Here is a 25,581-nt window from a genome sequence, read left to right on the forward strand (position 1 = left end):
CAGCAAATGTCTCAGATTATAGCCAGTGGGAAAATAAGAACCTAGCATATTGTGAAGACCATTTTAGAATTTGAGAATAAACAACTGACAAGTATCATGACAAGATGCTTCACAGGCTTAGCTACGGGAAATCTGATGCAGTTGAGTACCCTCTTCTATAACTATGCCTTTAAAGTCAAAGGTAAAAACTGATCTCATTTCGTCAGAAAATTGTCATTAAAACAAAACTTGATTTACTCTGTGTTCTAGGAATTAGTGTGTAATTGTAATTTTTGTTAAATACATAAATTTCTACCAACCTTTTTGCCATTTACTACAGCTTGCATGGACAGCAATGCACAGTATGGGTGGACTGTGGAGGGAGGGTCCAGTGTCCTAGGACTGAACCTGGTAGACCATCAAGTGGAGTATGAGGTCAGTAATTAGAAGAAAGGATTTCAGGGTCAGTATTGCTGAGAATCCAAGTAAAAAGGAACCAGAATTGACCATTGGACTTAGTGGCAAAATGGATATTGATGACATTGATTAATTTTGATTGCATGCTGGGGGGACTAAAGAGGGAATAGGGTGAGGAAACATGGTGGACTGAGATCCCTTCTGATGAGAAGTGGTGCAGCAGTTAGAGGGGGATAAGGAGAAAATGTGTCCAAGATGGAAATGACTCATTAAGCATTTCTGATGCCTGCCTGGTGTCTCCACTTGTTCTGTGATAGCCCCTCAAATTTAATTTGTCCAAAGTTTCTCTTCCCCTGATCCTCCTGTAATCACAGTTTCTGTTACTTAGATTAATGATGCTTCCACCTTATCAAGCTTCAAATTTGAGCATCTTTCAAGCTTATCTTTCTGCTGAAAATTGTCTTTCCATTCCTGTAAAAATTAAATTCAAGTTTGACCCTACATTAACTTCTCCCTCCCCTGTAAGTATGCTTTCTGCCCAGAATATGTATGGGCAGGTGGAATCTGTGACTCTGTTTTCATAGCTGCCAGGTCATGACTAGTCCTTTCTAACAGAATATACATTCCTCCTTCAAGCTTGTTCCATTGCAGACTCCAAGAAATTACCCCTGTTGGCAAAACTACCTGTATCTAAGCAATAAAATATAAGAACGTGGACCTCACTTGGCTGCTCAAACTGCGAACTATGACCACATTTCTTTAAAAGTGGGTTCAATTACATCAGGGCACATACAAGAAGCAACCAATGAGTGCATAAGGGGAACAACCAATTGATGTTTTTCTCTAAAAATCATTTTTTTTAAAAAGAGATGTTCTGTTTTGTGTAAAAACTGAAACAGGTCCCCAACTCCAGCAACTGGCAGCAACTCAGAATGCAGAGGATAACTTCCCAACAGAAGCAGTGCCACTGCAGTGGGACATGTGGAATCCATATTGCAATGAATTGAGGATCAAAGAAACTATGAAACAACACTTTGCAAATATAGTTTCAACTAATTTATTGTTGGCCTGTTACTTAAAGCAGGTATTAATTTCACCTGCAGATAGAAACTAGTCATTGTAGCTCAGTGAAGACAAATGAGATAATGCAGTGTAAGTTCCTTAGCACAGAATCTGACAGCAAAGCACTCAAACTATAGCATATTTTCCTGTGTATAATATGCACTTTTTTGCCCAAACTTTCTGAAATACTTTGTATCTACTGTTGTGTTTTCTAATTGTTACATAAAATTTCTTGTACCATACATTCAAAAATTCGGGAGTGAGGAGTCCCACACCAGGGTTCCACTGCTAGCAAGTTAAGTCCCCACAACTTCTGGCTGCAAAAACCAGCAGGGATTGCATCAGTGAAGAAGCTGCTGGAGTCCCAAGCAGTTCCTCTTTAAAAATGCACACGGACACACTCCATCAGAGGTCTAGTGCCAGGGTGGCACCTCAAAGGGCACCAGCGGCATATTGGGAGAAGGTGAAGTGTCTGGCATTGGGGTGAGCAGAGGTCACTCCCTTTTCTGAGCCCTCCCCTAATAGAGCCACTGAGCCTGCAGGCCAGTGCCATATTTGAGACTCCATCAACCTGGCTAACACTTTGACCTGCCTTGGAGGAGATCCCCAGAGACTCTCCCCCACCCAATTTGCAGGAATACCCAAGCTGCTTTTCCATATGAATTGCCTCTTGGCTCTTGCGTCGCAACTTCCTAAATCCTAGTAAAAAAGCAACAGCTGGCCTCAGTGAACTCCTGGCCCCCCACTAGCAGCAGCCAGATTAGTTTCACAGTTTGGCTTTGCCTGGGAATCTCCAAGCCTAGATAAGTAGCAGCCATCTTACATTGCAAGCTCAGGCAGGGTGCCCTGGGCAAAACACAAGTAGGGGCTGACCTTGACCTGCACCACCTGAAAAACCCCAAAGCCGGCTTACCAAGTAGACAGCTACAGACCATGTCAAAGCACCAACACCACCACCCTGGCCCAGCACAACTAATCCTCCACTGATGGCCGAGGTTGGTAGTAACTAGTCAAAGTCAATCTGCAGTTGACCTCAGTAAATCCCTCCCAGTGATCTGCCAACAGCAATCAAGGCTCAACTACAAGAAGGGGGTGTACACAGCCCACACAAAAGGTGTACCTCAAATACCCAGGTTGGGTGATAGGAGAGACTGTGCCACTGGACCCTAAAGGACATCTACCACATTAGACCACACTACCAAGACACAGAGTCAAAGCAGCCCCACCTACTAATATATAGAAGCAAACACGGGAAGGCTGCCAAAATGAGGAGACAAATTGTCCAAATGAAGGAACAGATCAAAACTCCAGAAAAAGAGCTAAACAAAATGAAGGTAAGCAATCTATCAGATGCACAGTTCAAAATACTGCTTATAAGGATGCTCAAGGAACTTAGTGAGGACCTCGACAGCATAAAGACCCAATCAGAAATTAAGGATTCACTACTGAAATGAACTTACAGGGAAACAACAGTAGAGTGGATGGAGCCAAGAATCAAATCTATGATTTGGAACATAAGGAAGTAAAAAACCAATCAGAACAAGAATTAGAAGTTCCAAAAAATGAAGATAATATAAGTATCCTCTGGGACAACTTCAAGAGATCCAACTGTCCCATCATAAGAGTGCCAAAAGGAGAATAGAAAGAGCAAGTAATTGAAAATCTACCTGAAAAAATAATGAAAGAAAACCCTAATTTGGCAAAGGAAATAGACATGGGAGTCCAGGAAGCACAGAGACTCCCAATCAAGTTGTACCCAAAAAGAACCACACATCCTAAGACGCTAAGGGTTAAAGATAAAATCTTACAAGCAGCAGAAGAAAAGCAGTTACCTACAAAGGAGTCTCCATAAGACTGTCAACTGATTTCTCAAAACAAAAACAAACCAAAAAAAAAAGAAAACCCTGTAAGGCTAGAAGGGGCTGCAAAGAAGTATTCAAAGTGATAAAAAGCCAGGACATTCAAGCAAGATCACTCTATCCAGCAAAGCTATCATTTAGATTGGGAAGGGAAGATAAAATGCTCCCCAGATAAGGTAAGGCTACAGGAGTTCATCACCACCAAGCCATTATTAAAATGAAATGTTAAAGGGACTTAAGGAAAACGGTGATCAAAACTATGAACATTAAAGTAACAACTATCAATAACTGAATCTAAAAAAATTAAGCAAACCACCAGAACAGAAACAGTAACAGGCATGAGGATCATTTGGAGGGTTATCAGCTAGAAGAGGGAAGAGGGAGAACGAAGTGGTATAGGCATCAAGAAGCATTAATTGGTAGGAATGAAATAGACAGGAGGGTGTTAAGAATAATATAGGAAAGGAAGAAGCTAAAGACCTTACCTGCCTGACCCACAGACATGAACTTGAGAGGGTGGTAGGATTTCTGTGCTGCAGGGAACGGGATGCCAGGAAGAGAAGGACAAAGGGGAAAAAAAATTGGGACAATTTTAATGGCATAATGAATAAAATATACTTTAGCCCTGACTGGTGTAGCTCACTGAATCAATGCGGGCCTGCAAATCAAAGGGTCGCTGGTTGATTCACAGTCAGGGCAGATGCCTGGCCTGCAGGCCAGGTACCCACTGGCCAGGTCCCCAGTGGAGGGCATGTGAGAGGCAACCATACATTGATGTTTCTCTTTCTCCTTCCCTTCCCCTCCAAAAATAAATAAATATCTTAAAAATATATTTTAAAAATATACTTTAGCCTGACTTCCACCAAGATGGAGGCATAAACACTGTGCCTTCTCCCACAACCAAGTTTGAACACAACAAAGGTTTGGAGAACTAGGACACACCCAAAGACCAGAAAACGGAATTATACGGAAGTCCCACAACTACGAACTGTTCAACGGGACGGTAAGAGAGGCGGAGCCAGCAGCAGAGCTGGGTCAGGCAGGACAGATCCCGGACCTAGGCGTGCAGGCAGCCCAGAACCAGTCGGGGTGCGGGGCAGACTGACTGCGGTCGCACATTCACGCACAGTGAGACGGACCACACAGGCCCCAGGGGGCGAACCCAGTGGTGGAGGGCTGACGGCAGTGGCACACTCATATGCAGTGGAACGAAACGCGTGGGCCTGGTGATGGTAGTGGCTGCGACGCCGGTGGGGGCCAAGGCGGCAGGAGGCAGACGGGAAGCCATTGTCCCTCCTTGACCCCGCCCCCCACATACAACGTCACAACCCAGCAACTGAGTTGCCCTGCTCTAGTGAACACCTTAGGGCACCAATCCTGCTATGGAACAGGCACGAACAACCCGAAAGATGGCGCAAGAAGAACTCAAAGTCCCAGAGCCAATAAATCTCAGCGACCGAGAAATTGCCAGCCTCTCAGAAGCACAATTCAAGACACTATTTATCAGGATGCTCACAGAACTGGTAGATTATAGTCACAAATTAGAGGAACATAGGAAGGCTAAACTAATTGAAATGAAGGGAGATGTCCAGGAAACCAATAGCGATGGAAAGGAAACTGGGACTCAAATCAAAGGAATGGACCAGAAGGAAGAACGAAACATCCAACCAGAAAGGAAGAAATGAGAATTCAAAAAAATGAGGAGAGGCTTAGGAACCTCCAGGACATCTTTAAATGTTCCAACATCCGGATTATAGGGGTACCAGAAGGGGGAAAGAAACAGCCACGAGTGGAAAACATATTTGAACAAATAATAAAGGAGAACTTCCCCAGTCTGGCAAAGGAAACAGACTTCCAGGAAATCCAGGAAGCTCAGAGAGTCCCAAAGGAGTTGGACCCAAGAAGGAACACACCAAGGCACATCATAATTACATTAGCCAAGACTAAAATGAAGGAGAGAATCCTAGAAGCATCAAGGGATAAGGGGACAGTCACCTACAAAGGAGTACCCATCAGACTGTCAGTGGATTTCTCAAAAGAGACCTTACAGGCAAGAAGGGGCTGGAAAGAAGTATTCCAAGTCATGAAATCCAAAGACCTACAGCCAAGATTGCTTTATCCAGCAAAGCTTTCATTTAGAATGGAAGGATAGATAAAGTGCTTCTCAGATAAGGTCAAGTTCAAGGAGTTCATCATCACCAAGCCCTTATTATATAAAATGCTAAAGGGACTTATATAAGAAAAAGACGATAAAAAATATGAACAGTGAAAGCACAGCAAACTCACAGTTATTAACAACCACACCTAAAACAAACGCAAACCAAGAGGACAGCTAGATCAGGAGTGGAACCATAGAAATGAACACATGGAGGGTTAGAAACAGGGGAGTGGGAGGAGGAGAAGGGGGGAGAAGGTATAGGAAATAGCACAGACAGTTAGGTAGAAAATAGATAGGGGGGAGGGTGAGAATAGTGGGGGAAATATAGAATCTAAAGAACTTGAGACACATGGTTATAAACTAAGGGGGTGAGAATGGTGGGGGAGGGAGTGTGCGGGTAGAGGGGAATGAAGGGGGGAATAGAACAACTGTAATGGTATAATCAATAAAATATATTAAAAAAATAAAAATTCCCATGGCACACAGGTAAAAAATATATATATACTTTTTTTTAGTATTTTATTTATTTATCTTTAGAGGGGAAGGGGAGGAGAGAAGGAGAGAAATATCAATGCATGGTTGCCTCTTGTCAGTCCCCTGCTGGGAACTGGCCTGCAACCCAGGCATGTGCCCTGACTGGGAATCGAACCGCGATCGTGTGGGTTCGCAGACCTGCGCTCAATCCACTGAGCTACACCAGCCGGGGTATACTTTAAAAAAAGAATTAAAGTGTAGAGAACTTTAAACCTTTCCTAGCAGTTTAATAGCTTTCTCTTCCCCTCACACCTGCTTCTCGTATGCACACACATACACAAATTAATACATGAAGCATCACCTGAGCTAATGCTTACTCTGGGTTTAAGTAACAGTCCCAGCTACATTTTGTAAAACTTAAGTATAATATTATAATCAAGATTTCCAATGAAGGATCTGGTAAATAACTGAGAATCTGAATTCATGTACACTCTTGAGAAAACTGAGAAGGTACTGCAGACAATGCACATGTTAGAACTCAACAGTCCAAAGAGAAAAGATACTCCAAAATACATTACAAACAAGTGAAGCAGCCAGAACACTAAAGCACTGAGCAAGGCGCACTCAAAGTGACCATTCATTAATCTCCTACTTTACATTTGAGGAAACAGTTCAGTTACTCAAAGCCATATGCTTACCAAAGCCAGAGATAAACAAGGAGTAAATACAAGTCTGGATTCTTGGCATTATATTCAATTAATTTCGCTAGGTGTTAACTGTACTTTTAGTAGATTGAAATCCTGGAAAGGAAAATTCCTTATTGGATCCAAGGAAATATCCCACATTATTTTAAGCTAGTGAGAATAACCGAGAGTTAAAAGCAAGCCCTAATTGTAGGAACCTCATAACACTGAAAAACTGGCCTGCAAATGTCTTAGTTCCTGCCTTCATTTGCATAATAAACCAGTTTCTTCCCCCACAAACAGGAAGCAGTAATGGCTCCTCTCCAAAAAATTTGGATGAAATTAAGTGTGGCTTATGGTACTCAAATCTATCTAGTGTGAATGAATAAAGAATCAGGATTTGGGGTAAACTATAAGAGGCACTAGATCCAGTTCTTGGCTTGCCTCTGCCACCTATTGACTGACTGCAACAGACACACTAATGCCATGTAACGACCAGATTTTTAAAAGGCTGCCCTTTGTACAGAGTATCCTCACTTTATGCTACCCACCTGCCAGTTACTTAATAGCCCTCTCAGTTTGTATAATTCTATTTATTAGTTACGGTTGTCAATCTTACTGTCCCTAGTTTATGAATTAAACATTATCAGGTACAAATGAACAGAAAGACAGTGTACATCAGGTTCAGTACTATCTATTTTAAGGAGTCTTGGAAAGTATCCTCCACAGAGGAGTGAGTATGACTACAGTCACACAAGGACATGTGAATATCCTCACTTAACTTGACCTTTTCCCGGGCTCTTCTCGCTTGGCCTTGATTCCTTTTCCATCCCTCCCTCCATTTTCAAATTTTCCTCAAGGTAAACTTTTCCTTCCTTAAGTTCTAGCTCTTGTTTCATCTATACTGCGTCCTTTCCTTCCCATCTTTAAAACACAAAAAGCTGCCCTGGCTGGTGTAGCTCAGTGGATTGCGCGCGGGCCTGCGAAGCAGAGGATCGCAGTTCGATTCCCAGTCAGGGCACGTGCCTGGGTTGCAGGCCAGTTCCCAGCAGGGGCCAGTTCCCAGCAGGGGACACATGAGAGGCAACCATACATTGATATTTATCTCCCTTTCTCCTTCCCTTCCCTTCTAAAGATAAATAAATGAAATATATAAAAAAGAAAGTTCAAAAAAAACCCAAAAACACAAAAAGCCTTCACTATGGCACAAGTTCTCCTTTCCTCTAACTTTCTGAAGAGTTGTATTTTCATTGTACCATGATTCAAGCTGGCCAATTTCTTCAGTCACTGATAGGTTCTTCAAGTTGCCTTAGTTCAAACTACTCCAAAATGCCTCTGTTGCCATGCTCAGTCATACAGGTCCTTTTTCGAAGTCCACACCACTGTCTATACCACAAACTCATGCTGTTAATTAATATAATCCCATGGCTTTCTTGTTCTGCCTACATGGCATTAAATACACCAACCTCCATTTCTCAAAACGATTCCCAAATACTTAAACCCAGTTCCCATGCATCCATTAACTTTCACACTCAGGTTGATTGTACATGTATATTTAACAACAGTTTTACACAGAATGCTAAGAGCACTTCTTATTTTATAGGACTTGAAACATGAATTTTCTATTAAAATTCATACCATAGTGCAGCCCAACCTAACTCCTAAATAAATGCATTGCAATTTGTTCAGAGCTTAAAGGCTTAATGGCAATAATGAGGGGAGGAAAAGCATAAATTTATTTTACATAAATGAATAAAAAGTAAAGAAATAGTGAACAAAATTTAATATGGCCTCATACGCCCTGAAGGAGGTGGTGCCCGATTCGGAGGGGTGATTGCTATGTCCAGATAATCTCCTATCTGAAATTTCTGCGACTGCAGGGTCATGGAATCGTCAGTCCCCTTTCTCCCAGACATGGTGCTGCCAATCTCCTTTACTCTGCAGAAGAAAACCAACTGTTAATGTACCACAAATCATGCAGCTCCATACATACTACAGTGAACACAGGACTTTATCTGCTCCATTATCTTACAGCACAATAAACTAGATATTAACATAGTACAAATCGATATCCACCCCCCACCCCCCGCCAAGAGAGTCACTAAAGGTGTTACCCCTATCAGTTTAAAACATCAAAACCAATGCAGGTTCAATGGTCAAGGCACATACAGGAGTCAACCAACAAATGTATAAATAGGTGAAAACAACAAAATCAATGTTTCTCTAAAATAAACTGAAAATAAGTAAAAAGTTTTAAAAATATGTCAAAACCAAAATGACATCACAGAAATTAAAAATAAAATGATACCTACCGATAGCCAGGTCTTTTAATATCTGTAAAAACAATTGCAAAATTGAAGTGTGTGCCCTTCTTCCTGGCTTCTGGGTAGACTTCTTTTACTAAACTAGTCAGCTCTTTCAAGGTGGCATCCATCCTGAAAAAGACATTAAAAAAAAGATACTGTGTTTGATTAAGCAGCAACAATATAACAAGGATACAGACATAAAAAGAGTTCATTAAATGTGTCTGAATTGTGATGTCAAAAACTGTCAAGGTTTTATAAATCAGTTTTAAAGCATCTAATAATACTATATGCCCCCAAACACTCCCCTTACCAGCCTCAATATTTGAAATTTTGCTGAACTAAAGCCTGACTATCAGTGCTAACAGAGTTATTTTATGTGCTATCTTTTGCTGCTATATAATACCTTACTGGCCTTGTTCTTTACCCTTTAAAGGTAAATAGTACAAATTAATCCAAACATTTAAACAATTATGTTTTATTATTTCTAAGACACAAACTTTCCCACATTTAGCATCTCTGAAATTGGAATGCACCTTGGAACAAATGTGAAAGGAAAGCATTTTCATAAATATGTGCAGTATTTTTTTCCTAAGGAATTTTATGGCATGTTTCATAATCGATAGAGTCCAAAAGCAAATGAAGCATGAAATTTCACAACAAAGCACAGGTTCCTATCACAATGTATATTATTGTCCTGAATTTCATATTTGAAACTCAGAATTTAATATGGCACAATCTTTTAAAATATAAGCATCTTGGAAACAGCAATAATTCAGTATAAATTTTAATACTGGTTTCTTTCACGACAACTGGGAAAATGAAATGAATAACCTAAACCTTCAAATAGCATTGCCATAAGGCGCAACAAAATGACACAATACCAGGCGTTGATGAAGAATAAGAATTCTAAAATACATCATCAAGCAGAGATCATATGCCCAAGAGGTCATTTGGTTTCAACTTTGCACCCTATTTACAAATCTCCATACTACATCACACTCAAGTAAAACCATGGCTCTCAAAATATCCAGGATGACAGCATCTCCATTATCTACCAAGGCTGACTCTTTCTCTTATGTCCATAACAGAACAAAGCAGCACTCCCTGACCCACAACATGCCCTTCCTCTCATATTACCATCAAAACTACCATCCCCTACTTAGTTGCCCAGGTCATAAACATAAGCACGGTTCAATTCCTCCCATCTCTAATCTGTTGTACACCTCCTAAGTACAGGTCAAATCTATTTTTTTCTCCTCGACTACCATTACTGTTTTACTTCAACCTCTCATTTGTTAGAACTCTTTGGTGACTTCGACTCCCCTCTCAGTTTACTAAAGTTTGTTTTTGTATAGTATGTTTGTCAAACAACACCTGTTCCTATCTTTGGGGAGGAATCCCATTGTTGGGAAGGCAGCAAACAGTGTAACATCTACCACCAGAAGCAGCATCCCAGGATAGCCCCCTACTCCATGGTTTGCAGGTGCCAGGTTGCCAAGAAAAACATGGACAACACTTAATGCCCACAAAGACAAGCAAGATCAACTTCAATAGTGAGTGCATGTGGGTACCCCACTGCCAGCAGGTCTCACTTTGTAACCAACACAGCGAGGTGGTCTGCATACATCCCTTTTGTGCTGCAGGTGGAGGTCCCTGAGTACAGCAGCAGGGTTGATCAAGTGCCATATGACATTTCAGCAGAACAAAGAACACATCAAGCTCAGAACAGGAAAAGAAACTCCCACAGAGATATGCCCAGCACAGGCTGTGAGGGCTCTTTATTTCTTTACAAGGAAATACTCTGGGCCCAAGGCTACTTTTCTGCAGCCTCTGCAAAGGGTAAAAAGCTGGGCAAGACTGCCTTTCCCAACTTGATACATGCTCATTATTGATGAAGGGGGGAAAAGCCACATGCAAGAATACTATAAATTATAGCCCAAACTCACCAACCAGAAATAGTGGATTATCATTCTAGGAAGGCATCTTTTTAATGCCTTCCTACAGCATATACACAATGCTACAGAATTTAATATTATCAAGCATATTATATACACTGAGATAGTACCACAAATAAAACTCATGAGATACTATACATATTTTTCAGCAAATTAAGTTGAACTTGAAATTAACAGAAAAGAAAAAAAAACCCTGATGTCAAACTGAAGTAACTGTAAAACTTCAGAGATTTTGTTACTCCCATTCCTCTCTCTCAAATCAATAAACATATCCACATATCCTCAGGTGAGGATTAAAAAAGCTGCTCTTTCAAATAAATAAATACATAACTAGATAGACAGATAGATGGATAAGAAGTACATAAATCAAAAGGTTGAATACAGGGATGAAGAATGCAAGAGCCCCTTGGGGCTTTAGTCTTTGCTGGGTGACTATGAGGATAACTTTCACATGTCAATGTGATAAACTTGAAGCACAGTTATTCAAACACAAATGCATGTGCTGTGGAAACCACAGATGGTCCCAGACTTACAAAATGTGACCACAAGGGTTAACAACCATTACTTTACAGTGTAATTATATTAAATATACTTCAACTTATGATACTTCCAACTTATAATGGGCTTATTGGGACATAACCGCACGATGGGTCAAGGAGCATCTGTATTTTGTAGATGGAACTAAAGTCTATCCTCAGTTGAATTTTAAAGAGATTATTCTAGATAATCTGATTATACCTGATTCAATCAATTGGAAGGGCCTTATCAGCCAGCTAGTAAAGCTTTTTAGCTCCTGTTCCTGAGTTACAGCTGGCCCTCCCTGATAACCTGTTCCATAGATTAGGAATTGAGGAGCTTAGGCACAATTTAAGCCAATTTGCAATAAATTTCCTAATAATATATAGTTCCTACGGGTTCTGTTTTCCTGGTTGAACCCTGATACAGTGACCTATGTAATTCTCTCTCAATAACCTGTTTGAAGAACATCCAAGTACAGGAGATACCACTCTTGTGGCATTTAGCTCTTTCCCCCAACTCCAGAGTGACTTGGACTTCAGCAAGCCTTACTTCTAGACTTCCACTCCTTTTCCTTGCCTTGTCTTAGGGCTGCCTACTTAATAGCTCTTTAGTCCACTTCTACAAATTGAGAATTCCAAAGCTTTGTTAACTAATCTCCCTCATTACTGCTGGAAATGGGGGCAGAGCTTTGTGCTACCCCCATACCAACTATCGAGGCTGACTGTCTTACTTGGGCACCATCTTGAGGTATAAGATAAGAATGTCTTTTGTTTGATTGCATTTTATGGACAGGATAGCTTAGGACAGAATTTTTTTGTAATCTTTTTTCTTGATTGGGAGTTAAGGGTCTGTTAAACAATCTCACCCTGTCATCTTCACTCTGAATTCTTAAGTGTTCTCACGTGCTCTTGTAAACTCACTAGACTGAACTCTCCATTCACTTTACTATATGGAGCCTGAGTCTACTCACTACACCTTTAATTTACATCCTCATGGTCTAGGCACAGCACCTGGTAAATTGGAAATCTTATTTGTTGGAAAAAATACACACTTTGATCTCTAAATAAAAGTTTTCATCAACCCATTAATAACTGTTCTTCCCTTTAAGTTAAATCAACCTTCCCAGAACTTTATTCTGGAATGAAACTAAACTGGAGTACCATTACATAAATTTAATAAAGACAAGACCCTAATTTTTAAAGAACTGAGTTCTAGTACCCTGGTCTTAGAGTGTAAAATTGAGGAATGTAAACTGCTGTGTGAAATAGTTTGGCAGTTCCTCAAACAGTTAAACACAGAATGACCACATGATCCAGCAACCCCACTTCTGGGTATATACCCAAAAGAACTGTAAGCAGGGACTCAAACAGAGACTTGTACTCGCATGCTCATAGCAGCAGCATTCACAATGGCTGAAAGGCAGAAACAGTCCCCCAAATGCCCATTAATAAACAGAGAAACAAAATGTGGCGTTTCAATACAATGAAATATTAATCAGCCATAAAGAGGAATGAAGTTCTGTTATATGCTACAACACAGATGAATATTGAAAACATTATGGTATGTGAAATAAGCCAGACATAAAAGAACAAACATTATTTAAGTCCACTGATATGAAATGCCTAAAATAGGCAAATTCATATATACAAAGTACATTAGTGTCTACTGGGGGCTGGGAGAAGGGAAGAATGGGTAGGTATTGCTTAATGGCTACAGAATTCATGTTAGAGGAAATAAAGTTTTGGAAACTGATAAAGGTAACTATTGCACAATGTGAATATTTAATGCCACCAAATTGTACCCTTAAAAAGAGTTAAATGGCAAATGTTGGCATAACACCAATTTTAAATAATTATACGCCCTTTACTGTCACTACAATGCCACTACGGGCCCTGGCTGGGTGGCTCAATCAGTTAAAGCGTCGCCGCTTCCCGCCCCGCAACTCCGTGCACCAAAAGGTCGCCGGTTCTATTACCCTAGGGGCACATACCTGGGTTGTGAGTTTGATGCTCAGTCAGCTCGAGCATGGAGGAGCATGGAGGCGATCGAGAGATGTTTCTCAAATCGATTTCTCTGTCCCCCCAAAGTCAATAAACATATCCTCAAATGAGGATTTTTTTAAAAAGCCACTATGACACCAAACCAAGCAATTCAGGGAGTCTGAAGAATATGATTCAGAGGTAAGATACATAAAAAGGATAAACACTGGACGGCAGAGAGTTCTACACTGAACACGGGTCAGGGGCTTTTCCATTCGGCATCAAATCAATTATCCCGGTTGTGTTGACTTTTTCAGGATGGTAGGGCAGTTAAGATTCAACATCACGTGAAATGCTCCTTGAGGATGATATCCCTGGACAGCACGGCTCCCTTGACCCTGCTATCCCAGCCTGACCCTGTTATCCCAGCACCATTTACTCGACCAGGAGCCCCTCTCCTAAGTGTCTACCGCGTTTTAAAAGTTTACACACCATTTTCGTGCGAAGCAGCCCCAAGTCTTTACACCGCAAAAGGTTCACCATTAAACGCAGAAGCGTTACAAGATGGGCCAATCCTTTCGCCCACCAGGCCCCTCACTGTGCGTGACGGTGCCCGCAGCCCCAGTGGCGGCGGCTCCCCAACCCCTCTCCACGGTGACCCGCCTCCGCCGCCCGCGCGCGCCCGCTCACCAGGTGTAGATCTGCAGCTCGCTGGAAGGCACGTTCCCGCGAGAGAACTCATCCATGCGGTGGTGGCGCCCGTTGTTGGTGGTGAAGACGCGGAGCAGCAGAGGACACGTCTGGGGGTAGGAAGAAAGGCACGCAATGAAGCAGGGCAGCCAGCGCGGGGTTTCTGCCTCCTGCAGATTCCGCTCTGCGCTCTGCCAGCCCTTCGCCACCTCGACCCGACCACTTACCTTCTCCCGGTCGATTGGCTTCTCTGGTTCCTTCTTAATTTCCTCCTGGGTGACACGAGACTCCACCGCCATCTTCCTCCGGTGGCCCGCGAGACCTCCGCTCTGACTTCCGACTTACAGAGCCGGCCTAACCGGAAGACGAGCGTCTCGTGACAGGATCCAGGCTTTTCAGAGGGCCGGAGGTGGGGAGGGGCGGGGCGTTTCTCCGCACAGGCGCACTTCTTTGTTCATTGCGCAAGCCTGGGCCGGCCTCTCCTGCGGGTTGCGTAGTCCTGTAGGAGGCGGCACTTGGCGCCCTCCGGCGGGAAATCTCCTGAACAATGCTGGCTTGTATTGGCCAAGGAAACTCTCAAAAGCATTTTCGTACGAAATGATTAAAACCTTAACACAGAACCCTTAAGGGCAGTGCATAAGTAAAAAATATGCTTGAACTTAGCAAAATATGGAGCATGCTGTGAAAAGGACTCGAACCGGGACACGGGGGTCCGTGCCCAGGGAAGCATTCAAAGCTGAGGGGACTATGAGCGTGATCTGTAGGGAGGGAGAGAAAGGCTCTTTCCCCGTCGGCACACCCACAATTTCTGGTGGCTCAAAGGCATGAGCGGGAAACAACACAATAGACCAGCTTCATGGCCAATGGGTAGGGATAGATGACAAAAAGCACTAACCAGAGATTGACAGATTTGATTACATTAAAAAATTTTTAAAAAAGAACACCCAGCCTGACCTTCAAGATATGTCATAATGGATGCATATGACTACAACGGTAGTGTCCAGGATATGTAAGAACTAAAGCAAAAGACAGACATCCCAATAGAAACGTGGGTAAAACTATTGAACGGTTGCTTTTAAAATGGAGAAATCCATTTTAGAGAAATGAGCTGTCAGTCTTATGAGAACTCCCCATGTAGGTAGCTAACTACCTTACTATTGCTGCTTTTAAGATGCTCTCTTTGTCTTTAACCTTTGGCATTTTAATTATGATGTGTCTTGGTGTGGGCCTCTTCAGGTTCATCTTGTTTGGAACTCCGCACATCTTGGATTTGTATGTCTATATCCTTCACCAAGTTAGGAAGTTTTCTGTCATTATTTTTTCAAATAAATTTCTAATTTCTTGCTCTGCTTCTTCTCTTTCTGGCACCCTCATGATGCAAAGGTTGGTATGCTTAAAGTTGTCCCACAGACTTCCTACACTATCCTCATTTGTGGGGGGCAGATTATTTTTCTTCCTGCTGTTCTCAATTGGTTGTCTTTTCCTTCCTTACATTCCAAATCACTGATTTGATTCTCAGCTTCATCCACTCTACTGTTGATTCCCTATAAATTGTTTAAATAGTGTATGCTTCTTTCGGACTGGATCTTTATATTGTTGAGGGTCTCACTAAGTCCCCTGAGTATCCTTATACCCAATGTTTTTAACTCTACATCTAGTAGCTTGTTCTCTGTTTAGTTTAGGTTTTTTTTTTCCTCTGGAGGTTTGTTCTGTTCTTTCATTTGGGCCATGTTTCTTTGTTTCCTAATTTTGGCAACCTCCTTGTGTTTGTTTTTATGTATTAGGTAGAACTACTATGTCTCCCAGACTTGGTAGAGTGGCCTAATGTAAGGGTCCAGTGGCACAGCCTGCCCTATCAGGTAATGCTGGGTACTCCAGGTATACCCATCCTGTGGACTGTGTACACCCTCCTGTTTTAATTGAGCCTGGATTGCTTTTGGTATGTCCAGGGTCAGCCACCACCTGTATTCTGTCCAGGGTCACACAATATAAGCTACAGAGTGATCTGCTGATGGTTGCTACTTGTGCTGGCCATGGAGATGCCCAGGCAAGGCCAAGCTGTGAACCAAGGCCAGTGGCTGCTTGTGCTATGCCTGGGTTAACTTAGCAAGATGTACAGTGCTTGCTGAAGCTAAATGCTGCCTTTTTGAGAGAATTTAGGAAAATCTGAAGCATGGGCCAGGACAAGTCATTCGTATGGAAAAGCCATGGGAAACACCTTGGGTTGGGCCCAAAAGTTGGGCAGAGCTGGACCTCAGGAAATCCCCAGAGTGGGGCAAACAATGTAAGCCAGAGTGAAGGAGTCTCAGATATGGTGTCAGCCTACAGGCTCTGTGGCTCTGTGGAGGAAGGGCTCAGAATAGGGACAATGACCTCTGCCAGCACTTCCATCTGGAAGAAAGTTACCCCCTAGCTCTTGTGCTGATGCCAGAAAATTCAGTTCCTCCCCGTATTTCTCTGGTGCCTTTCAACCTGCTGCCACCATGCTGGAGCACAGAAGGAGTAAGTCTTGTGTGAGCCCTTTAAGAGGAACTGCCAGGGAGCCCAGTTTCTGTTTTCTACAGTCTCAATTCCCACTAGTTTCTACAGCCAGAAGTTAGGTTGACTTCTCTCCCTGGCACTGGAACCCTGGGCTAGGGGACCTGGTGTGGGGCTGGGACCCTTTGCTCCTGAGATATCCCTCTTGATTTTTATCTGCCACACTTGGGTGTGAGACCAGCCCATTCTGTGTCTACACCCCTCCTACCAGTCTTGATATGGTTTCTTCTTTAATTCACAGTTGTAGGACTCGAATTCAGCCCAATTTCTGATGGTTCTGACTGACAGTTGTTCTACAGTTTAGTTGTAATTTGACATTGTGGGAGGATGATCAACCATCTTGACTGGAAGTCCTGCATAGAGTACTTTTTGGAAGACCTGGGGTGGCTCTTCTGGTCCTGATTCTAAGGTTCCATATGAAGGGAAACCTTCAATAATTTATTACTTCTTTGAGATTAGGAAATGTATGTGAATAGGTGACTTTGTAGTTTTTTTAAGTATATTTTATTGATTACGCTATTACACTTGTTCCAATTTTTTTCTCCCCTTTATCCCCCCTCAACCCTGCACTTCCCACCTACCTGCATTCCCCACTTAGTTTAAATCCATAGGTTGTACATATAAGTTCTTTGGCTTCTCTATTGCTTATACTATTCTTAACCTCCCCCTGTCTATTTGGTGCCTGTTAATTATGCTTATTATTCCCTGCACCTTTCCCCCCCAATGCTCTCCATCCACCTCCCCACTGATAACCCTCCATATAATCTTCATTTCTGTGATTGTTTCTGTTCTACTTGTTTACTTAATTTTTGTTTTTAGGTTCAGTTGTTGATAATTATGAATTTGTTGTCATTTTATTGTCCAGTTTTTATCTTCTTCTAGATAAAATGTTAAAGTCCCTTTAACATTTTATATTAAGAGCTTGGTGATGATAAACTCCTTTAACTTGACCTTACTTGGGAAGCACTTTACATGCCTTTCCATTCTAAATGATAGCTTTGCTGGATAGAGTAATCCTGGATGTAGGTCCTTGTCTTTCATGACTCTGAATACTTCTTTCCAGCCCCTTCTTGCCTGTAAGGTCTCTTTTGAGAAATCACCTGACAGTCTGATGGGAACTCCTTTGTAGGTAACTCTCCTCTTTCCTCTTGCTGCTTTTAAGATTCTTTCCTTATCTTTAATCTTGGGTAACTTAATTATGATGTGCCTTGGTGTGTTCCTCCTTGGATCCAATTTCTTTGGGACTCTATGGGCTTCCTGGACTTGCTGGAAGTATATTTCCTTTGCCAGACTAGGGAATTTTTCCGTCATTATTCATTCAAATAAGTTTTCAATTTCTTGCTCTTGTTCTTCTCCTTCTGGCACCCCTATGATTCAGGTGTTGGAGCACTTAAAGTTATCCCAGGGGTTCCAAAGCCTCTCCCCATTTTTAAAAAAATTCTTGTTTCTTCATTCTGTTCTAGTTAGATATTTACTTCTTCCTTTTGTTCCAAATTGTTGATTTGAGTCCCAGTTTCCTTCCTTTCACTGTTGGTTCCCTGTATATTTTGCTTTATTTCACTTTGAGTAGCCTTCCTTTCTTCCTTTATTTTGCGACCAAGCTCAGTCAATTCTGTGAGCATCCTGATCACCAGTATTTTGAACTGTGCATCTGATAGGTTGTCTATCCCCTCATTGCTTAGCTCTTTTTCTGGAGTTTTGATCTGTTCTTCCATGTGGGCCGTATTTCTTTGTCTTGCACATCCGTTAAGTTGTAAGGGGGCAGACTTAGGTATTCACCAGGGCAGGGCAACCCTCTTGGCTGGGTTGTGGTGCTGCCTATGGAGGAGGGGTCAGGGAGGAGCAATGCTGCTTGCTTGCTCAGCTCTAATCCGACTTTCCAACAAACTCTTCTGTGAGACTGGGAGTTTATCCCGCCTTCTCAACACCCACAGTGTTTCACTGCTAGAGGTTTTGAGTCTTTAGTTTCCTGGTAGCCAGCCCCTCTTTGCCCATGAGGTTCCTCTCTGCCTGCCCTGCTTCCCATCTCCACCTCCTCCTGCTGGTCTGGATGAATGCTTCTTTAACCCCTTGGTTGTCAGAATTCCATGCAGTTCAATTTTTCTGGCATTTCTGGTTGTTTATTGTTTTTAAACTGGTTGTTATCCTTCTTTTGGTTGTGTGAAGATGTGAAGCATTTCTACCTACACCTCTATCTTGGCTGGACTGGGACTTCGTGGTTTTGATGTCCACTGTGGCATGAATAAGATGAAAGGCCCTCATTTATATATTCCTGACACTAAAATATATGTTAAGCAATTAACATTTTAAAGTGCTTAGGAAAAGCCCTGGTCAGGTGGCTAGAGCATAGTCCCCATATGTCAAGGTTGCAAGTTTTAACTCCCATCAGGGCATGTACCGGAAGCAACTGATAGATGCATAAATAAGTGGAGCAAAAAATTGATCTATCTCTCTCTCTTTCCTTATCTGTCATTAAAATCAGTAATAAATATAAAATATTCAAGTGCTTAGAAACAATCTCAGTGTCATAGTCTCACTTTTCAGATTCACATGGTAATGAGTTAATATGTATTGATTGCTGTATTGGTTATTTTTGGGGGGGAAGTGGATTTTTTTAAATTAATTAATTAATTAATTAATTTTTATTTTTTTAACTTTTTCCCAATTTTTTAAAAGATTTTATTTATTTATCTTTAGAGGGGAAGGGAAGGAGAGAGGAAGAGAATATCAATGTGTGGTTGCCTCTCATGCGTCCCCTGCCGGGAACTGGGAACTGGCCTGCAACCCAGGCATGTGCCCTGACTGGGAATCGAACTGTGATTGCGTGGTTCGCAAGCCCATGCTCAATCCACTGAGCTACACCACCCAGGGCTCCAATTTTTTTATTTAATTATTTTTCAAGTACAGTTTTCTGTCTATTACTCCCATCCCATCCCACCCCCATGCTCCCCCCTCCCTCCCATTTCCACCCTTCTCAGTTGTTGTCCATGTATCCTTTATATAGGTTCCTCTAAATCCCTCCCTTATTTCCCCTGAAATTCCCTCCCCTCTCCCCTCTGGTCACTGTCAGCCTGTTCTCTGTTTCAGTGTCTTTGGTTATATTTTGCTTGCTTCTTTGTTTTGTTGTTTAGCTTCCTGTTAAAGGTGAGATCATATGGTATTTGTCCTTCAACACCTGGCTTATTTCACTCAGCATAAATGCTTTCAAGTTCCATCCATGATGTTGCAAAAGGTAGGAGCTCCTTCTTTCTTTCTGCAGCATAAAATTCCATTGTGTATATGTACCATAGTTTTTTGATCCATTCATTTACTGACGGCACCTAGGTTGCTTCCAACTCTTGGCTATTGTAAATTGTGCTGCTATGAACATTGGGGTGCATAGGTTCTTTGGTGGTTATTTTTTATTGCTGCACAACAAACACCTAGAAAACAGAGAAGCTTAAGACATTTCTTTATTTTCGCTGGTCTCAACTAGGCAGTTCTGGTCTCTACAGGCTTTTCTCCTAAATCTGTACTTATCTCTAAATTCAATTTGGGGGTTGGGATTAAATGGTCTAAGATAACTTCACCTACCTGTCTAGTGATGTTGCTGGCTCTCAGCTGGGCCATATGTCTTTAACAGGCCAATCCAGTCTTCTTCAAATTGTAGTCTCAGAGTTCTGATACAGCAAAAGCAGAAGCTGCAAGCATCTTTAAAACTTCGCTCATTTTGCTACATAACTTCATTTTGCCACTTTTGATTGCTCAAAATAAATCAGGAGGCTGTGGTAAGAACCAAGGAAGTGAAGAAATGGGCTTCAATTTGGTCAGAGTGGCAGCTAAAGCACACTACAAAAGGCATGCACACAAGGATGACGGAAATTTATGCCTATTATTTTTCAGTCCACATACTGGGCACTGCTACATTATCTCATTTAATTTACAAACCCTCCAGACATATGTATACTATTTAACCTGTTAGTCAAATAAGTAAACAGAAACATGAATTTTTAAAACTTATTTTTAAGAATAAGTTTTTAGAGAGAGGGGAAGGGAAGGAAAGAGGGAGAGAAACATCGATGTATGGTTGCCTCTTGGATGCCCCTCCCCTGCAATGGGGAGTTGACTCAAAACCAAACCGGTGACCCTTTGATTCATTGACCAGTGCTCAGTGAAGCATGCAAGTGCTTACTGAAACACACCAGACAGGGCCAGAGATGTTTTGTAATTCAACATTTCTAATGAGGGAAATGTTTATTAAGAGATTTTAATGAGTAAACCTATACTAATAGAATATTAAATTTAAAGAAAGGATAAAGTATAAATAAAGTAATTCAATTATGTTATCAAAACATGTACACAGCGACAGTGGCCGCGGGCGCCCTTCGGGGGATCCCAGCGGGAACTCGCAGCGCAGCGCCAGGACCGCGCACTGGCTCTCTGTCCCGCCCCGCCCCGCCCCGCCCCCCGCCCTTCGCCACAAAAGATCTCTTTCTTGGCGACTCCCGAAACTGCGCCAAATTTCAGCCAGGGTGTGGACCCGGGACTCACGGTCCTCAGCGCTCCCAAGATTCGTCAGCTTGCGGTTGGCTGGGGACACCCGGCTGCTCAAGATGAGGAGGCCAGCGCGCCCTGGGCGGAGAAGTCACGTCGCTCCGGTCAGAGCGCCCCCCACCTCCCAAACTTGCCGGAGGGACGCGCCCGGAGTTCAGCTACGCCTGACTGTTGACCAGGCTCGTGGGGAACCCTGGACCTGAGACTTTGGGAAGGAATGCAGGCTTGGTTTTGAGTGAGTTTGGGAGGACTCGAAGAAACCTCAAATTGGCGGACTTTTTAAGGCACCAGTGGTCTGGACAACAACTTTTGTTTGGAGCGACTTCTGCCAAGTATTGAATGATCAATTTAGATGTTGGCAGTTCAACATCCTTACTGATTCTAGTAATGCTGATCAGTGCTTGTGTTTTTCCTCAACCACCTCCAAAACCACTGAATATATTTCTTGCTGTCTTCATCTCTTTTAATAGTATTGCTGCTGCATACTTATCTACTGGTATTGACAGGGAGACTTAGAACTGAAATTTAAAAATCTAATTTACTGTATTTTATTGTCTATCATCATGTTGTGTGTGTGTGTGTGTGTGTGTGTGTGTGAAACTGTACTTCCATAATGTGGGAAAGAGAGGCTACAAGGAGAAAATACCAGGTCTCTTCAAAACTATATATTAGGACTATGAATAAAAGCTGGATAGGGTATGTTGAAGAATTAAATGCAGGAGTCTGATACATGATTTTCATGTTAATTGTACATCTAAATTTCTTCTTGCAAGGGAAGACATATCATAGATTACTTTGTTTTTCTTTTCAAGGAGCTGATATGGCATTTAAACATTCTAACCCTTAAAGTTCAAACAGCACAAGTAATTTTCACTTTTGAAATTGAAAATTTTTATAATGCAATTGCATGGCAAAAGGCTAGGTAACAATCTTCCATTTTACAACAAATATTCTTTTATTTCTGTTAAACTGAATGTATAATTATTGTTCCCTAGGCAACAAACTTGCTCATAACTACAATTTCATTTCATGTTAACAAAACACAGATGGTGAAAAGACAACTTTGATTGTGAAGATCTAATTACAATAATAAATAAAATAATTTATATATTAATAAATATGTATACATTGCCTGCTTCAGCAGCACATATACTACAACTGGAATGATACAGAGAAGATTAGCATGGGAGCTGCACAAGGATGATATGAAAATTCATGAAGTGTTTCATTTAAAAAAGTATGTACACCTATGCACATGAGTATCCTGGAATGAAATATTCAAGTATATTTACAGTTTCCTTTGTTGAAAGTTAATAAAAATTGTTATTTACATCTTTTTGTATTTGTCACATTTTCTTGACTATTTGTTTACTCTTAGAAATTAGAAAGTAAAAGTAATGTTTTAAAAAGTAAATCTCACCCTGGCTAGTGTGGCTCAGTGGATTGAGTGCCAGCCTGCAAACTAAAAGGTGCTCTGACGGTTCAATTCCCAGTCAGAGCACATGCCTGGGTTGTAGGCCAGATCCCAAGTAGGGGACGTGGGAGAGGCAACCACACACTGATGTTCCTCTCCCATTCTCTCTATCTCCTCTCTCTAAAAATAAATAAATAAAATCTTTTTAATAAAAGTAACTCTACAAAAACACACAAGAAGGAATTGATGGAATAACCCTTTTAAAGTACTACTACCACAACCACAACAAGATTATAACTACACTCCAGAAAAACCATCATGTGGATCTGAAATCTGGCTGAACAGAAATCCTATAACTAAGAACATAAAGAAGCCACTTCAAGACTGATAGGAGGGGCAGAGATGGAGAATGGGCTGGTTCCACACCCACATGTGGTGGTTAAAAATTGGTAGAGGTATGTCGGCTGCAGAGGTCCCCCCTAATGAGTGATAGCCCCAGCCCCAGTTCAGAACCCCCAGTCCACATTTCCAGTACTGGAAAGAGAAGTCCCCATAACTTCTGGCTATGGAAACAGATGGGGATTGTGGCTAAGTGAGACCGAGGGCTCCTAGTGTCTTAGGTTGTCCTCTTAAAGAGCCCGCACACAGACTGACTAGGAGTCACTCCCTCTGAGCTCCAGCACGGGCATAGGGATCTCAAAAGGTGCCATACAGGGAGATGCAGGGAGGGGAAAAATTGTTTGGCTTCAGTGTGAAGGCTTGGAGGGGCAGCTTGCTCCCAGAGAGAAATGCTGGCAGAGGCCACCGTTTCTTTATTGAGCCCTGCCCCCATCAGAATTGGCAGGCAGGCACCATGTCTGAGTGTCCATCAACCTGGCTAACAGAGTTCATCCCATCCTGCTGATTCCCAGAGACCCTTCCACCCAACCCAACTTGTCAGCCCATCCAAGCCCTTTCCAGTAGGTTTTTCATACAAATAGCACTCCTGGCTCATGCTGTGGACTTTCCTAAAGCTCTCAAAAGTTCACAAACCCTGAAAAAGCAGCCTCTGGCCACAGCATGCCCTGTATTCCTCACTAAGTGGCCCAAGATCTGGCACTAGTGGCAACCAGCCTTCATTTAAAGCTTGGCCTCTCCTGGGTACCTCCAAGCCCAGCACAAACAGCACCATCTGCAGTTCAGATTGTAGCTCCTGTTGGTGGCCCTGGGCAGGGCACAAGTGGTAGCTAACCTTGGCCTGAACCTCCTGGGAGGACCCAGAGGCAAAACACTCAGTGGACAGTGCAGACCATGCTGGAGCATCAGTGTACCCCCTCCAGAAAGGACATACGCAAGGGGCAGACTCATGAGGTACCAGAACCCTGCAGAAGCGAGTTCTGCTTTGCAGGTTCAGTTCCTGCACAGCAGATTCTTCACTGTGGTCACAGCCAGTCCTCACAGTATATTGGCCTGGGGGTGAATCCTACCCATTGACATGTCAACAGCAATCAAAGCTCAACTTACCCGGAGAGTCCAGGCAGCCCACACAGGGATACACCTGAGTGTCCAGCTCTGATAATTCAGGAGGCTGCACCACTGAGCCTTTCAGGACACCTGCTACACAAGGCCATTTTACCAAGTATGGGAGACATAGCAGCTCTACCTAATACATAGGAACAAACACAGGAGCAGCCAAAATGAGGAGACAAACATCTCAAATGAAAGAACAGAACAAAACTCCAAAAAAAGAATGAAATAAAATGGAGACAAGCAACCTACCAGATGCAGAGTTCAAAACAGTGCTGATAAGGATGCTAAGTGACCTTAGAGGAAGAGTAGATGAATGTAGGGAGAACTTCAAGAAAGAGATAGAAAACAACAACAATATAGAAAGAAAACATAAAAAGGAACCAGTCAGAAATAAAGAATACATTAACTGAAATGAAGAATTCGTTACAGGGAATCAACAGTAAAGTAGATGAAGCAGAGAATCAATCGGAAATTTGGAGAATAAGGAAGTAGAAAACATCCAATCAGAATGGCAAAAACAAACAAACAAACAAAAAAACCATCCAGCCTGGCTAGTGTGGCTCAGTGGATTGAGCACCAGGCTGCAAGCCAAAGGGTCCCCAGTTTGATTTCCCTCAGGGCACATGCCCAGGTTTCAGGTCGGATCCCTAGTAAAGAAGCACACAAAGGGCAACCACACACTGATGTTTCTCTCCCATTCTTTCTCTCTCCCTTCCCCTCTCTCTAAAAATAAATAAATAAAATCTTTTTAAAAAATAGAATCCAAAATGAGGATAGTTTAAGGAGTCTCTGGGACTACTTCGAGTGTACCAATGCTCACATTATTGAGAAGCCAGAAGGAGAAGACAGAGAACAAGGAATTGAAAACCTATACGAAAAAAAATTGATGGACTACTTCCCTAACCTGGTAATGAAAATAGGCACACAAGTCCAGCAAGTGCAGAGAGTCCCAAACAACAAAACCAAAAAAGGCCCACACCAAGACACATCATAATTATAATGCTAAAGCTTAAATGCAGAGAATCTTTTTTAAAATTGACTTTACAGACAGAAAAGAGGGAGAAAGAGAGAAACAGCAACTATTTTTCCACTTATTTATGCATTCATTGGTTGATTCTTGTATGTGCCCTGACTGGGGATTGGACTTGGTATAACCTTGGTACATCAGGACGAAGCTCAACCTACTCTTTGGGTACAATTTGGGTACAATTTGGGTACTCTTTTGTTGTAGTACTCTTTGGGTACAATTTAGATGGGATTCTCTGTGCTTCCTACACATGTATGTCTATATCCCTCACCAAATTAGGGAAGTTTTCTTTCATTATTTTTTCAAGTAGGTTTTCAATTTCTTGCTCTTTTTCTTCTCCTTCTGGCATCCATATGATTTGGATGTTGGCATGTTTGGAGGTGTCTCAGAGTCTTCTGATACTATCATTTTTTGAATTCTTGTTTCTTCTTTCTGTTCTGGTTGAATGTTTATTTCTTCTTTGTGTTCCAAATTGTTGA

At 42.1% G+C, this 25,581-nt stretch overlaps 1 protein-coding gene and 1 non-coding gene across 2 annotated transcripts; one reads left to right on the plus strand and one right to left on the minus strand.

The window, feature by feature from the left end:
* Window positions 1-8,169: 8,169 nt before the first annotated feature.
* SAP18 (Sin3A associated protein 18) lies at window positions 8,170-14,454 on the minus strand. Its single transcript, XM_037037197.1, has 4 exons — window positions 14,309-14,454; window positions 14,082-14,191; window positions 8,945-9,067; window positions 8,170-8,570 (listed from the first exon to the last, which is right to left on the minus strand). Exons 1-4 carry the CDS (start codon window positions 14,378-14,380, stop codon window positions 8,414-8,416), a joined length of 462 nt encoding a protein of 153 aa, XP_036893092.1. The 5' UTR covers window positions 14,381-14,454; the 3' UTR covers window positions 8,170-8,413.
* Window positions 14,455-22,284: 7,830 nt separating this feature from the next.
* On the plus strand, window positions 22,285-22,387 carry LOC118980633 (U6 spliceosomal RNA). Its single transcript, XR_005065158.1, has one exon. It is a non-coding gene; the product is annotated as a U6 spliceosomal RNA (small nuclear RNA).
* Window positions 22,388-25,581: the final 3,194 nt, after the last annotated feature.

This window comes from Sturnira hondurensis, unplaced genomic scaffold, assembly GCF_014824575.4.
Source record: "Sturnira hondurensis isolate 20B ecotype Veracruz unplaced genomic scaffold, ASM1482457v3 Scaffold0022910, whole genome shotgun sequence".
Taxonomy (NCBI): Eukaryota; Metazoa; Chordata; class Mammalia; order Chiroptera; family Phyllostomidae; genus Sturnira; species Sturnira hondurensis.